This window comes from Ylistrum balloti, unplaced genomic scaffold (genome assembly GCF_031769215.1).
Source record: "Ylistrum balloti isolate Yb309-2 unplaced genomic scaffold, AGI_CSIRO_Ybal_v1 Utg371700, whole genome shotgun sequence".
Classification (NCBI taxonomy): domain Eukaryota; kingdom Metazoa; phylum Mollusca; class Bivalvia; order Pectinida; family Pectinidae; genus Ylistrum; species Ylistrum balloti.
Genome location: NW_026782857.1, coordinates 383,407 through 399,441, shown reverse-complemented (window position 1 = coordinate 399,441; position 16,035 = coordinate 383,407). Strand labels below are relative to the sequence as shown.

Sequence of the window (16,035 nt, the reverse complement as noted above, 5' to 3'; positions counted from 1 at the left end):
CACAACAGTAACCATCACAGGTTGTCTGTGGTTCTGTTGTTTCGAGGAGAGGACTATCTATGAAGTATCTACATCATCTACGCCTGTCAAAAGGTTTACTACAGAGTATTACCCAAACGAACTGTCTGTGACCAGTGAGGGACGGGTTGTGGTGGGTACAGGGAGAAGACAGGGGTACAAGGTAGTGATGCACACAGCAGATGGTCAGGTGTTGCACACAGTCACTATAGATAGGTCAGGTGCGGGTTCGGTACAATCGATCACACATTGTCCTGTTACAGGTAACATAGCTGTAATGAGTTGTAAACTAATCAGTGAAGACGGCAGTGATCCAGACAACTACAGGCGTCACGTCATTGTGTATAATCCAACACTCCAGCCTCTGGTCCACTACCGTGGGGAGGGGATACAGGCACGGGAGGCGGTCACACCTGACAAGTTTCATCCGATCACAGTGGTATACGACAGTAAGGGTAATATTGTTATTCCTGACTGGAACAGGAAAACAATAGAACTAATAACTGGAGATGGGAAGTACATAAAAACACTCCACACAAACAAAGGACAACAAGGAGCAGTAGGTATACAGAGGGATGATGTGTTGTGGTCCCACTTAGTATTATATACTGGAGAGACGGGATTCAAACTCCTCAAGTATTATAGTGACTGAAGGGAGTAAATCTTAGGTGACGAGTCAGGAGATATTGAATATTAGTTAATTGACATTATTATGGTCTGTTAGAGACATCACTACCGGTGAGACATTTTCATATGACAAACATTCTCCATTTTATGTAAAGGACGATTTGTGGTTATCTGCTTACGTGATTAAGATTCTGCAGCTGATCATACTTGTAGAAGCCTTCAGATAGTCATTAGCAAATGTTCTCTTTTAATGAAAGAATATGTGTAAACACGATTTAAAGTTAACAAACACTACCAAAACATGTACAATTTCACTTACCCGTGACATTTATCAGATTTTTTTTAATCACAGTATTTTAGTTCACACTAGAATGATCAAATATGTTTGATATTACAATAAAGATCAAGGCTCGAATTTGAAATACCCATATCGTACATTTTCACGCGCTCATCACAGCTGTAGCTTTTTTTATTTGATGTCTGTTGCAGAATTTTATTATCTTTCCGTTGACATGAACGGAATAACATCCGTGTACATCAATATTGTTCGATTGATCAGCATGTAATCAATAAGATGTCCCCGCTACTAAAGTCGAAACCAATAGATGTACGCCCCAGTCTGTTTTAATTTAGTAGTGCATTTATTCATTAACGTACGCGTGTACATTATGAATAAGGTTTTAGGACAGAAGGTTTTTACATTCATTTACTTTTAATTGTTGTGGTATATGATCTACAAATAATGCGTACACATTTTAATTATCTTCTCACATAGGTATTTTAATCCACCAACTCAACATTAAAAGCTTCTATCCAAACGTGTTAGGCTAGTTTTGACTAAACTTTAGCTGGATCATCAGTAGTACATGGGGATCTCAATTCATGAAATTTATACGGCCCTGCCTCCAGAGGCATTAGTAGGTCAAAAATTGGGTAATTCAAAAATATATTATATAAGCACCAAGAAGTCCTAGAAATTATGAAATTGGTGCCCACGAAAAAGGTCAAATGATAGGTCAGAGTCAATATTTTATGATCGTTGTGCAAATATATATTTATGCAGTTTGATCTTCACCAAAACCACTGGGCTAATTTTGACCAAACGTCACATGAATCATCAGTAGTGTATTGGGATCTGAAATGAAGATTTTTTTACAGCCCTGCCCCCAGGGGCCTGAGGGGCGGGGACATATAGTTAAAAAAAATTGGGGTCATTGAAAAACATTTTAAATATTTACGGGGGCGGGGTGTGGCGGTGGCGGGACAGGGTGGGCGGGGCGGGGAGATTTACCCCATACACATCTCTTTTATGGTTATTTTACAAGCTTATACAACATGTAACTTAAATGTTGGGTGTCGAACTGTTTTTGGATCAATATTTTTCGGCAATGTATTGTTCATTATATAAGTAAACGTTATTGAGAAGTTGATTGTAAATAATTCTGTCACGCGGACGACGTATCTTATATTTGAAAATTTTATGTGTCCAGCTGAAAAGTTTTTTTTTATTCCTCTTTGTTTCCATGTTTTACATTATTTTTTCATGCTTTACTGTTTGTTGATTGTTTTTTTTTTTCATGTTGTATCTGAATTTGTCAGGCTCGGAGCAACTAGCAAAAAGGAGATTGATGACTTGTAACTTGTTCCATTTCATCACGTTAAGTTTTCTTGTGTTATGACTCAGTATTTAAAACTTATACTAATGTCATGTTATTGCTTCTTAGCGTGTTCCACAGCGTCAATCATAAATAACACATATCACCAAGAAGCCAGAAATCCGTACCCTTTATAAATAGCTTCTCCTTTTGCCAAAGACAGAGATTAGCATACCTATCTAACAGATTAATTGATTTGAATTCCCTGTCGAAATTGTACCCGTGTTTAATATCATAACAAATTTATTTATATTAAATTTCTTAATTCGGTACATGTAAAACCAATTTTGATTTAGAATTGTAAAACGTGTGTTAAACGGCGCATAGTGCAAACTGTCTAACGTCAACAATTTTATTATGGAGAAAGGATATGATTTTCATTTTCTTTTATAAAACCTTTTTTTTTCTCATTTCTTTTATAATAAATATTCTGGAAGTACTCATAATTCACATTTTATTTTATTATATCTGATGGTAATTAATTTTTATTTTTCTAACAATAATAGGCCCTAGCTGGGAAATTCCCGTATATTAAGTTAAAGCCGGAAATGTCTCACCACTAATTATTGTTAAAGTGTTTCTGTATTTGACCAACCTAAGTCTATATTTCATTATACAAACTTACTTTTTGTACTGATCGTCCTGTCTTAAACCAGTATATTGATAAATAACTCAAGTAACATATTTACAAAGGCTTAAGTCACTTTGATTCATTTCGGCCAGTCCTGACACTTACTAAAACCTATTGTAATAAGATGCTGACAAGGTGAGCAGGTTCAATTAGCCGGGCTAACCAATTACTGTGACGTAACCGAGCATTAAGCTGCGTTGAGTAACTAAAATTTTTTTAAGAACCCACGTGTACCTGTGAGCAATCTGAGCATGCGCTACGAACTGGTCAGCCAATCAGAATCAGAATAAGAAATTACTCTAAACATTGCTTATGAATTTTATACTAATTATTGTACATTTTACAATTTAAAACAGAACATATGTCATGTTATAAGTCTTATTATTCATTGCAATCCAAATGTGTCACTATTGTTGTAATTACACATAGGTGTTGTGAATTAAGGGAAATTCTTAACAGACAAAATATTACTTTACAAGTAATGTTTTGAAGCTTAGCATAATTAATATACACCTTATAAAATACTGGTGTCCTACCTAGCTAAATTACCAGCTTAGAGTTGTCTCCCCTTTTGGCTAAGCGCTTGTAAATATCAAGTTCATTATGTGCGGTCGAAATATCCTTTATTTACAACACCAGACCATGTCACTTTGTTCGACATGTCTTTTATTGTACAGATATATGTTTGCTAGGTTTTTATTTGATTATCTTCTGAACCTAAGATTTATATGTAGATCAGAGCCAAATCATGGATTGCTAACAGTCACCCATTCACTTGTTCAAACCAGAAATTATGGTGTGTGTACTCATTGTATAAACAAGGAAACACATATTCCTACATGTAGCTGGTAGCTGAGACATTTGAATTTAGCAGTGATTAAATGCTTTCTAGCTATACAGAAACTTTATAAATCATGGTTTAGAAAATTTATTTTGCAATAGTTTCCTTGAGCTGTTCTGATTGCTTTGTCAAAATAACCAAATATATATATCAATTCTTAAACTGGAAGTCAAATGTTTATACCGGAAGAAAGATTACCACCCGAAAGTAACATTGTAAACCGGAAGTCAAATGTTTAAACCGGAAGTTAATGTCACATGTAAACAATCCTGTAACGTTACATTGTCATTGATTAACATTACAAAGCAATTAATCTGTGTTTTTGATAATGTATTATATTTGAATTAGATGCTGTCACTTAGTATTCAGGCATTGACAATACCTCTCACTGCAAAGTGATCTTTCTACCACAGTTATCTCCCCTATTGTCATAGTTAATTTCCCTTCTAAAAACATTGTCAGGTAAACTATTCTTCAGTATTTTGGATTAATTCCTAGATCTTCCTGATCTTGTCCAAAATAAGTTAACACGTCAATTCATGTCAATTGCTCTGATATTTTTTAACACTTAATAAGTTTTTGTTTTGGATTATCTTTTAATCAGCACCAGCATGATTTTAAAGTTTTTCTTAATGATTAATCAGTTTCTATCAATCAAGATGTTGTGATGATATTCATTATGTCGCTGTAGACTTCTTTATAATTCACCTTTACTGTATGACCTTTACTGTATGTCCATTACATATACTTTATTACATATTGTATACTACATGAATGTACTTTGCATTTGTAAAATCTTCACTTCTGATTGGAATAAAATAACATGAACTTAACAAGTTGTCTCCTTGCTGTTTTACGGGTCCTAATCTCTCACCGAATTAGTTATCATCAGTTATACAACAACAATCACACGTAACTCGGTGAAATGATTATGCTGTAGCTTCTTACCAGTAAAGAGATGAACGTCATATTAGGATATTCGCGGAACAACGCTAACTTTCCATTTCTGAATAGCATTATTTCTGCTTCTCTCAGATACAGTTTGAAAATCTCTGTTGGTTTCACACTTTTGCTTTGCTTGATTCTAAATTATCTCAAAAGACACACTTTTCCGAAAGGGCAATGTCCATTACGATTGATATGAAGGCCATAATAATGACCTGTTGGAAATATTTTGAAATATTCATGTGATTCTGATGTTTTCATTATGATAATCTGCTTATAAATCCTGGTGTTTTCAATAGTTTAGATATCTCGGTATTCCAACAGGCAACAAATAAATAATAATTTAAAAAACCGATGAAAACAAGTTTAGTTTTATATTCCGTGAGTTTGTTCGTTCTTTCTGGATTAAATCATAATGATAATAGATAAGTGCATATAACTGGAAGGGATGTTGTGTGTAGTTATATTTCATTCCACTAACATATTTCTGTGGTGTTTGCATACGTTTCATGTTAGAAATTGATTAAAGACTTTATTTTGTATGTATGGACTTGCTTATTTATTAAGTGACGAACTAGACATGATATGACTGAAAAAAAGACCAAAATAAAAACAAAAAAACCCATTGTATTTGTGTATTCGATGATATGTAAAGGACATAGTATATTGTATATTGAACTGGGCTAAAAAAAAGTATGAACTCAGTATTTAGTATTTACGTAAATTTAATACACTAAAATTACAATTTTTACAATATCGCGATGTAAAAGTACAGAGTCGGTAACAGATTCTATCAAACAGATCTTACGAAACGCGGAAATGAAATATCCGGGTACTTGTTGTAGTTGTTGAACGAAACGAGTCAATGCGGGCCATCGTCCATCTTTGCTTTTTGTAACATCCAAATATGGAACCAATTCCTGGAAAAATAAAATAATTTTATCAGTCATGACGAGTAGGAAATTTAACACGAGCAAAATTAAGAATCCTCTTTTCTAATAAATACCTTTGTGGAGGTTAGGTAGTAAGACTGTACAAAAGACACACAAATAGAGCGAAATAACTGAACTGCATTATACAACTGTTTCTCATTCCTTAGACTCGTGAATCATGCTATAGGCTTAAGTCTGAAAACTCGGGGGCGAATGACGACAATCCAAAGTGGTCAAAAATGTCAAAATCTAGATGGGGAGGTGGACTAGTCCAATAATTTATTAAATTCCGTAATTTTCCTGTATCTTAAAATTTCAGAAGATCGTCAAACACATGTATATATCCTATAAACTTTCGTCTTTGAAAAGCGTATCTCTACGGGTCGTTTCGTACGTACGGTATAATGTTCCATGATTCATTTCAATATTTATTTAAAGCAATAAACTTTAATAAATCAATGAATTTTATTAGGTCCCAGGAAAAGTTTTATCTTTTTAAAATAACCGAAATACATTTTTACATCATCTATCATGCCTAGTTATTATTAATGGCGTTCTCGCACAATATCATTTTTAAATGTACAATTCAAACAGATCTCGTTTGTTTTCCACATTAATTCGGATAATCAGCTTCCGCATCCAATATTTTTTCAAGGAACATCCTGTTATTGTTAGAAGGAGGTCGGTCTCCTGATAGTTTACATTCAGGAAACCAATTTATTACCCTAATGGTAATGACAATGGTTTTAAGGATGATATGACTTATTAACACAATCCTATTTCAATCACCGACTGATCGCTGTCATTGAACAACAAAGGAAATATTCTTTTACGGCTTCCTACTTCTGATCTTAACTTACAACAAAACACACTGGAGGTGAGTCTGAAGAAGACAATGATTAAGCAGAAGATGATGTGTCATTAACATTCTGTAAGCTATTCATTTTCGCCTCTGATGCTCCAATGACGTCAGAAGAAAAAAATATCGTGAAATAACGAAATTTAAGGAACTTGTTTATTTAACGAACTGACAAACAAAAGCATCGTCTCTTATAAATTAAACAAGACGTTTGGAGATTTGAACTAAAATGTCATATTTCGAATTGAATATAACCATAGCTGTGCTTATTTGAAATTTCTGTAACTCTTGAGTAAAGTTAATTCAGTCCAATACCTGACGTATTAGTTTGAATATCACTCAACCACTCACTTGTACTCATAATTCAATCGTTTTATAAGAGTGATAACGCATTGATGCCAGAGATCCTTATAACAGGTGTTAACACATAGTAATCTTTTGAAATTCCACCTCTGATCTTCTACAGAGGTTTTAACTAAATTGTTATGTTGATATTCTTAATCATTTTACATTTGTCTACAGATCCCGACTCTACATTTGTCTACAGATCCCGACTCTACATTTGTCTACAGATCCCGACTCTACATTTCTTTACAGATCCTGACTCTACATTTGTCTACAGATCCTGACTCTACATTTGTCTACAGATCCTGACTCTACATTTGTCTACAGATCCTGACTCTACATTTGTCTACAGATCCCGACTCTACATTTCTTTACAGATCGTCTACAGATCCTGACTCTACATTTGTCTACAGATCCTGACTCTACATTTGTCTACAGATCCCGACTCTACATTTGTCTACAGATCCTGACTCTACATTTGTCTACAGATTCTGACTCTACATTTGTCTAGAGATTCTAACTCTACATTTGTCTAGCACTTTAAATCATTTTGAGTTAGATACAGTAGAATCAAACAATTTTGAGTTAGATACAGTAGAATCAAACAATGATTTAAAATGCATCATACAGCTGTCTTTGCTTTCTCTGACTCGTCAGTAATGCTTAAGGCCACAAATTTTGAAGCATAGGAAGGTGACTGAGGTAAAGAAAGAAAAGTTAAAATTTAGACGGGGAGGTGCACTAACCCCACGATTAAATAAATTTCGTAATTTTCATACACCAGATAGTAACAAGTACGTGTGTATATTCTGAACCCTGCTAATATTCTATGTAAAATTAGTGTTTTAACTAAGGTCATCGGATCTCATTCAATATAGAAGAGTAGTCGATAACACAATACAATAATTGACAGAGACCTGTATGTGATAAAGGAATTTCTCAAATGAAAGAAATCGATATCACTGAATCTGATTGTATTTAATGTTTGGCCGGTGCGTGACATTTCTGTATAATGCGTGTCCAGGCAGGACAAGTTAAGTTAAATTCCTTGCTTAGTAATCAATACCACTGTCAACTTTCGATTTCTAGAGGATTATGCGAGTGAAATGAAATTGATAAGGGATGCAGAAAAAAACGGAGTCCTCCGCACTTGAACAAGGTTTTAAAAGAATACGGTTTGTTGTGTACTTACCCTGTCTAAAATTATCATTGAATCCTGCATACACCAGTGGATTGATAGCGCTGTTAGAGAACGCAAACGTTTTTGCAAAGAATGTAAATTTGGCGTACCATGGTCCCATCTGAAAAGAATCAAAACCAATCAGTTATATCATTTTGAAGAATGGTCCCTTCCTTGGGTTAGGGAATGTCCTAATATGAAAACAAGAAAAGAGATAGGACTTGTTAGTGTTTAGAGAAATATGTTTTGGGGAAGAAAACACGGTCTGTTTATTCTGGACATGCAAAAGTAACCATTTGATCTCTGGTCAAGAGAAAATTACTATTGTCCAGTGCTTGGTAAGAAGTAATATTTTGATTTCTGTTAAGGAGAAATCACTATTCGTGATGATAGTTTTCAAAATTACTTAACACGCAAACACAAATTACATTTTGTAACATTCAGTTGTCAATAATTGAAAATCATTTTCTTTATAATAACTCATTGAATTATCGAAACTGAATTGTCTGCGGTGTAAAAACCGTTTTCTTTTTCATTCAATCTTCAATTCATGACGTAATGTCATTATCCTATTTTGATATTAAAATTTATTCTGACTGACAAAGCCAATGAAAAACGTTTAAAGGTATATACAATACCTTAGTGACATATACAAATAAGTATTACATTAACAAGACCCGTTAAGGGATCAGCTATTTTTAACTTTTTGTATTTGCTCAGTTCGATCATTTTACATTAGTTGGACTTACTTTTCGTTATTTGTACTTTATATTTGATGCATAATTTTGATATAATTTTTTTATATACTCAGTGACTTACCCGTTCAAGTTGTTCGGGTCTGTATTCGGCATAAAGAATGGCTACAATTAGTGGGACCCAACAGATTGTGAATATGGTTAAGATGAAAACCAGCATGATTACCACCTGTCAATAGAATATAGTTTATTATTTTGATCAGCAATTGTATTTTAGTGAACAAAACATAGACTTTTACACAAGCAACCAAAACGCACTGCTTTCACAAGAAATTTGACTAAATGGGCTCAATTTCTCTTCAAGACAAGATGCGTTGTATGTGCTTCAGTTACTATCTGGTTTGATATTCAAGAGCCTGTTTCCATAACCACGATTTTCGTGCAAGAAGTCAACTGACGGACAAACTCATAGCACAGGATTTCAACAGATGCAGGTTGATGAAAATCACAGGGAAGTTTTATGGTCGTCAGAGCGATTTCATTTAGAAATATTCTATTTCTTTTTGCGATATGAAGACGAGCGTGTTCTAGTTTGCCTTTTGATTTCGTTGTTACATACCCTGTCCTCATTTGAGAACGTGACATTATTTACTTGGATTGACAAAGGTTTACGTGGAGGGTGTCGTCGATGAAGCAGAAGATGCTTACTCTTCAAGAACACTTGGTCTTATTCTGCTTGTAATTCTTTAATTACCGTTTAAATTTTTCTTAGTTATATTGAATTTGAATTTGGAATATGATTATGTTGACATGTTTGTATTTTCTTGACGATTTTTTGTTTACGTTCTCGATAAGCGCTGTTGAAACTTTAAATATCGTTTATTTTTTTCGGGAGGCCAAATTGCGAATTTCAGTTTGAGACACGTCGCTAAACAGAACAACCCTTCACATTACGCTGCATCTTTCACTAATCAAATCATCCCAGTATAGCTGGCCAAGAATGCAGTTGATGCATTTCTCAAGTATCAAGATAAGGACCTCTCTATGGTATCCGATTTTTCTGACATCTGCAATTACAGCGATCGTAACCATGTTTGCAGTCTTACGTATAAAAAGAACACACATCACATAACATCATTCAATGACTTGTGTCATACGACAAGATAAGTAGGAACAATTTCAGTCAATTATCTATAGATCGCCAACTTAATACGTCCTTTTTCACATGGATTTCTCAGACGTTTATAGAATTTGTAACAAAAGATTACCGCCTGCTCCAGTTTGTATCAAAGGTATGCAATTTAGACGACATTCAGGATAATTATTACCGATAAGAATCTGATAACATCGCTTTCATTCTTACATTTTTTAAACATTTTTTACAGCTTGAATGAAAACCAGATTATTCTACAATCTTCTGAAAATTGGAATCACTATTACCAGGCCATATGAGCCGGCATGCCATGCTATATCTCTCGCATGCACGTGTGCATTTTGTTGCCATATTTACGTGAGCACGTCCAAGAGATATGGTGTAGATGAGGCCGTCTTTAGCGTTATCAATAATTCGTATTTCTTTCATTATCTTTTCCATTCATTCTATTTGAAATGTTAATGAATATATATTAACTATCAGTTCATTACTTACTTACTTACTTACTTACTTATGCCAAATTATATACATCAAACCACTTACTGGCACAACAACTACCTGTCGTGTAGTCATTCGGGGATTTTGAAGTCGTTGACTAATTTTCTCACACAGCAATAAAATTATAAATTATTTGATATACACATCAATTTTCATACTAATTGGATTTAATCACCCATCCGTTCAATAACTCCTACATCAATAATTTTCAATCACTAATGAACCACAAATCACGTGATTGAATAATTAATTGATTGAACTTGAATCTATAAATAGAAACTATATTGAAATATACTGAACCGGTATACGTTTTTTCAAATATGTCTAAAAACAAAATTCCTTGAATTACTGTCAGTATGTTATATCTTAGTCCGGAAATCCCTTCTCTTCTCTGAATTTTACGTCACAATGGTAATGCGTATGCTTATTTTTACACAGATAATCTTTCAACCAAATTATTACCATCGTCCGTTTTATTAGTTCTCAAGATAACACCCACTTAGGTTTCCATCGACCGATTTAATGTAACACCAAGTTTGATTAAACCCGTGAAATATTTTCGTTGCATAATTAACGACTCGTGACGTGCATCTGACAGTGACGTCATCATCTCTATGGCAGCTGCCCAAAAAACAGATTTTTGCATAAAGTGCGTTACTTAAAATGACTGATGACCTACATGTTAACAATATTCTTACAAGAATGAAGGTATTCTGCTGTAGATAGTAAAGTGGCAGAAACATATGCAGGATCCGCACACATTAAGCCAATATCGATATTAGTTTCATAGTATTTGGTTATCAAACATGTTCTGGGGATTCATAAAGGAAATGCAAGCAATTTGTTGTGTAGCAATTCCCCAGTTGGATAAAGATTTGTTAAGAACTCTCCGCTTGGCTATGAATTTTTATGATCCCGTCAGTATGAGACTGTTCAAATCAACGTTACAGAGTAGGAGAATATTCTCCATTTAATACATTTTCAGAACAGGCTAAATTAATTTGGCTTTTTATCCGATAAAGAATAAGAACTAGAGAAAAAAGTGATAATACAGTTCATTTCGCTATGCCAACGATAAGGCCAGTGACATTCTGAAGAATTCAAAATGGCACCAGACATTTTTTTTAAATTTGAAAAGAATTGGGTAACTGTCGCTCTGCCAGTGTAATTTAGATCGATATGGGTTTACTTAACATCGGGATTTCATTGTTATTTCGTCCTAAGTCCTAGAAGGATGAAAATGCCAGGAAGTTCAGATCTACAGACTATTTCACCTTAGCTGCCGAACCTGTCACTAAGCTTCCTTACATTTTTTTATTTTTCATTACATCATTTGGATTTGGCCACGATTTTATAGCAGTAGTTACCAGAGATACACTGATGTCTTCTTTTGTTTGTTTTTTTTATCTGACATGTTTCACCATAGTTTCAGCGTTTTTAATAAACAAAATATGTGTTAACCTCAGCATTATTTTATTTGGCTTTTAATGAGTCTGAAAGACAGACTTGTATAAGACAAGAACAAGAAATCATTGACATGGAAACGTAATCTCAAACTCAAATCCATTTCAATTTAATATGTACGAAAATTACAAAGAGAATAAGACCATGTGCTCCGGGAAGGTAAGCGTCTCCTGTTTTGTATGCTAATGAACACTTCTAACTTTATTCGCACAAGAAAAAAAAGATTTCCATAACGGTGACCATAAACTTTCCCCATATGTTGGATTGCTACTTTCTAGAGAGATGAATTTCAAACTAGGAAAATGGACAACGTCACATTTACAGCACAGCTAAGTGATCATGTTGGTTGCAGTATAAGTAAAGACTGGGGTGAGCGGTCAATTTGAAAGAGTGTGTCATGTCCTTGATTTCCAATACTAGCGTTGGTTCCCTCTCAGCTATCAGGTCAGAGGTTATGCCTGAGTAAACCTGACGTGCTGCAATTACACATAAATACGTATATTTTGACTGTTGCATAACAGTTATTTCATTGATCAGATGTAACTACTACTATAGTCAGCCTGTCTGATATCTGATACTAGAGTTTCAGCCCTGCCCCCTGTCGTCAATGACGTGATTATAGGTATAAAGTCATTACGGTCAGACATCTGTAGTAATCAGCATCCCTTAAGAATGCAACGTACGTCAGAATCGACCACAAATCAGCTGGCCTGTTAAATGAAGTATAAGGCAGAAGATAGAAAGTTACTGTAATGGAAACATTGATAAAGCACGTCAGTAGAAGTTTACAAGTTTCATATTTAAAATCTTCCTCCGTGGATTTGCCGTCAACCTGACTCAACTTTTCATGAGTTTTCGTCTCGCAAAGGGCCTTCGGTTCGCTAATGATTTGAAAGGTCTTACATCGATAGAACACTGAGGTCAAATGGTCAGTAGTGAAATCGCTAAACTTAAATATTCAGTTTAAGCAGAGGGGGTAATCCGTGTGGATTTACTAATTTTTTTTCCTAGAATAGAGAATGCATTTTAAAAAAAAAAAATTTTTTTTTTTTTGTAGTGACAGTCGCAGATCACAAAACATCAGAATCGATAGCACAATGTTAAGTCTAGGAATAATTCTAATACTAATAACGTTCACTTCTTGAAGCCATGTCCATCGTTAATTTCTTATTTGTTGGCCTTATTCAGTTAACGTGGCATAAATAACTTGGATTGCGCAATATTTTCTTCGTGGTTGTCGTCGATGAAGCACAAGACGCTCATCACTCCGAAACATCTGATCTTTTTCTCAGTTTTTGCATTTTGTCTTCGCTTAATAAATTATAAGTTTGGATTGTTATTTTTGTTCACATGTCGGTATTTTTTTCAATTAGTATTTTTTTACACTGTCATTTTGTAATCATTACTTGCAGCATACGTATTGATCTATTGGTGTAAAATGGCCATTTACTTTGTTTAAACGATTTTTACAGCCCAGTAGACCACTTTCTCCTCATTCGCATTCGTTGCTTGTGTTGTTGTCCAACGCTTAGTCTAAAACTCCTACTAATATAGACACAAGAGGAGCATTTTAGCAACATCGGCTATCGCGAATGGATATCAGTTTCTAGTTTTTCATATATGGAACTTTTTTTTTCAAGCGCCAAACATCGAATTTGCAAATTTGCAACCAACTAGGGACGGCCATTCAGCTCAAGTCATTTAGGAACCTAATTGATAATTCAATGTACTTTAGTGAAGAGCTACAGAGCAGCATCCGTTGCGTTACCTTGGTGATAGGATGGTGACAGGAGCAGCAGAATCTGAAATAGTACGATCCCTATTCATTGAACTAGATTTTTATTCGATTACATTAAATTGATGTTTTAAGTATCAATCGGAAACGTCAATTGGTTCGCTACGCGCGAGCCCAGTACTATCTTGCATCACACGCAATCTAATGGATCATGATTTAACATCAGTAAATTTCCATATATAAAAGTTGAAACAGGAAATGACCTACACAAAAATGTGGGCACACCGATCAGTAATCTACCTAAATTATTGCAATGTGAAGGGGCATAAAATTAACGGATCGACACAATAAATGAAGGCACACCTATCAATAATCTACCTAAATTATTGCAATGTGAAGGGGTATAAAATTAACGGATCGACACAAGAAATGAAGGCACACCATTCAGTAATCTACCTAAATTATTGCAATGTGAAGGCGTATAAAATTAACGGATCGATACAATAAATGTAGGCACGCCATTCAGTAATCTACTTATACTATTGCGATGTGAAGTGGTATAAAATCAACGGATCGATACAATAAATGTAGGCACGACAATCAGTAATCTACCTAAACTATTGCGATGTGAAGGCGTATAAAATTAACGGATCGATACAATAAATGTAGGCACGCCAATCAGTAATCTACCTAAACTATTGCGATGTGAAGGGGTATAAAATTAACGGATCGATACAATAAATGTAGGCACGGCAATTAGGATATGTCTCATCGTTAGAAACAATTTAAACCTGAGTAATTATATCCTGATAAACTGGCATCAGTCTGGCTGATTCATCCATAGCAGTAGTAAATTATTTCTTTTGAAGTTTATTTCACATTCAAATTTTTAAATTTTTAAAGTTATTTAAAAGATATTTAGAAAATCCATTTCATATTTCATAAAATAGAAGGCATTTATGTAATTGACAAGGAACATAGGATAAAATTTAGCAGCGTGCTAAGTTAGAATATTTATTGACCGTTTAAAACAGAAAATGTATTTGTTTATTAAATTTAGAACAGACAAAAACGGAACCGGAATGCCCATATCGTTTTACAATGATTTGAGAGCATGGTTCTTTTCGTTTTGTCGTGATATGTGCCATTTTGTAAAGGTTCTTGATATAAGTGGAAACTGTATTGAAAGGTAAGCAAATTAGCTTTACCTGTTTAGAGTAAATGTCATTGTACCAGTAGGAGATGTTGACTGTGAACGATAAACGCCATTGTATCCGAAAGGGACGTTTGACTGTAAAGGATAAACGCTATTGTATCCGAATGAGACATATCCGAAAGAGATGTTTGACTGAGAACGATAAACGCCATTGTATCCGAATGAGACATATCCGAAAGAGACGTTTGACTGAGAACGATAAACGCCATTGTATCCGAATGAGACGTATCCGAAAGAGACGTTTGACTGAGAACGATAAACGCCATTGTATCCGAATGAGACGTATCCGAAAGAGACGTTTGACTGAGAACGATAAACGCCATTGTATCCGAATGAGACGTATCCGAAAGAGACGTTTGACTGAGAACGATAAACGCCATTGTATCCGAATGAGACGTATCCGAAAGAGACGTTTGACTGTATCTAGTAAATGCCAGTGTTTCAGTGAGAGACGTTTGACTGTATCTAGTAAATGCCAGTGTTTCAGTAAGAGACGTTTGACTGTATCTAGTAAATCCCAGTGTTTCAGTAAGAGACGTTTGACTGTAAACATTAAACGCCAGTGTTCAATAAGAGACGTTTAACTGTTGACAATAAAGATGATGGTGTGACTGCTGGATATTGGTGTGAAATGTAGGATGTAGGTGTGACAGGTAGGATGTTGGTATGACGGGTAGGATGTTGGTATGACGGGTAGGATGTTGGTATGACAGGTGGGATGTTGGTATGACGGGTAGATGTTGGTTTGACGGGTAGGATGTTGGTATGACGGGTAGGATGTTGATATGACAGGTAGGATGTTGGTTTGACGGGTTGGATGTTGGTATGACGGGTAGGATGTTAGTATGACGGGTGGGATGTTGGTTTGACGGGTAGGATGTTGGTATGACGGGTAGGATGTTGGTATGACGGGTGGGATGTTGGTATGACGGGTAGGATGTTGGTATGACGGGTAGGATGTTGGTTTGACGGGTTGGATGTTGGTATGACAGGTAGGATGTTGGTGTGACTGGTGGGATGTTGGTATGACGGGTAGGATGTTGGTATGACAGGTGGGATGTTGGTATGACGGGTAGATGTTGGTTTGACGGGTAGGATGTTGGAATGACGGGTAGGATGTTGATATGACAGGTAGGATGTTGGTTTGACGGGTTGGATGTTGGTATGACGGGTAGGATGTTGGTATGACGGGTGGGATGTTGGTATGACGGGTAGGATGTTGGTATGACGGGTAGGATGTT

The 16,035-nt window shown here is 35.1% G+C and overlaps 2 protein-coding genes across 2 annotated transcripts in view; one reads left to right on the top strand and one right to left on the bottom strand.

Annotated features, from left to right (window-relative positions):
* Positions 1-22: 22 nt before the first annotated feature.
* Positions 23-670, top strand: LOC132563373 (uncharacterized; the record flags this gene model as incomplete). Its single annotated transcript, XM_060228136.1, has 1 exon — positions 23-670. A coding segment is annotated over one exon (648 nt), but the record flags the coding sequence as incomplete, so codon positions are not given.
* Positions 671-5,481: 4,811 nt separating this feature from the next.
* LOC132563378 (QRFP-like peptide receptor) overlaps positions 5,482-16,035 on the bottom strand; it is a 36,404-nt gene continuing 25,850 nt past the window's right edge. Inside the window, exons 3-5 of the mRNA XM_060228142.1 lie at positions 8,853-8,957; positions 8,046-8,154; positions 5,482-5,637 (exon numbers count right to left, since the gene is read on the bottom strand). Of these exons, the coding sequence (XP_060084125.1) occupies positions 5,522-5,637; positions 8,046-8,154; positions 8,853-8,957 (330 nt within the window). The 3' untranslated portion in view covers positions 5,482-5,521. The remainder of the gene's footprint in view (positions 5,638-8,045; positions 8,155-8,852; positions 8,958-16,035) is intronic.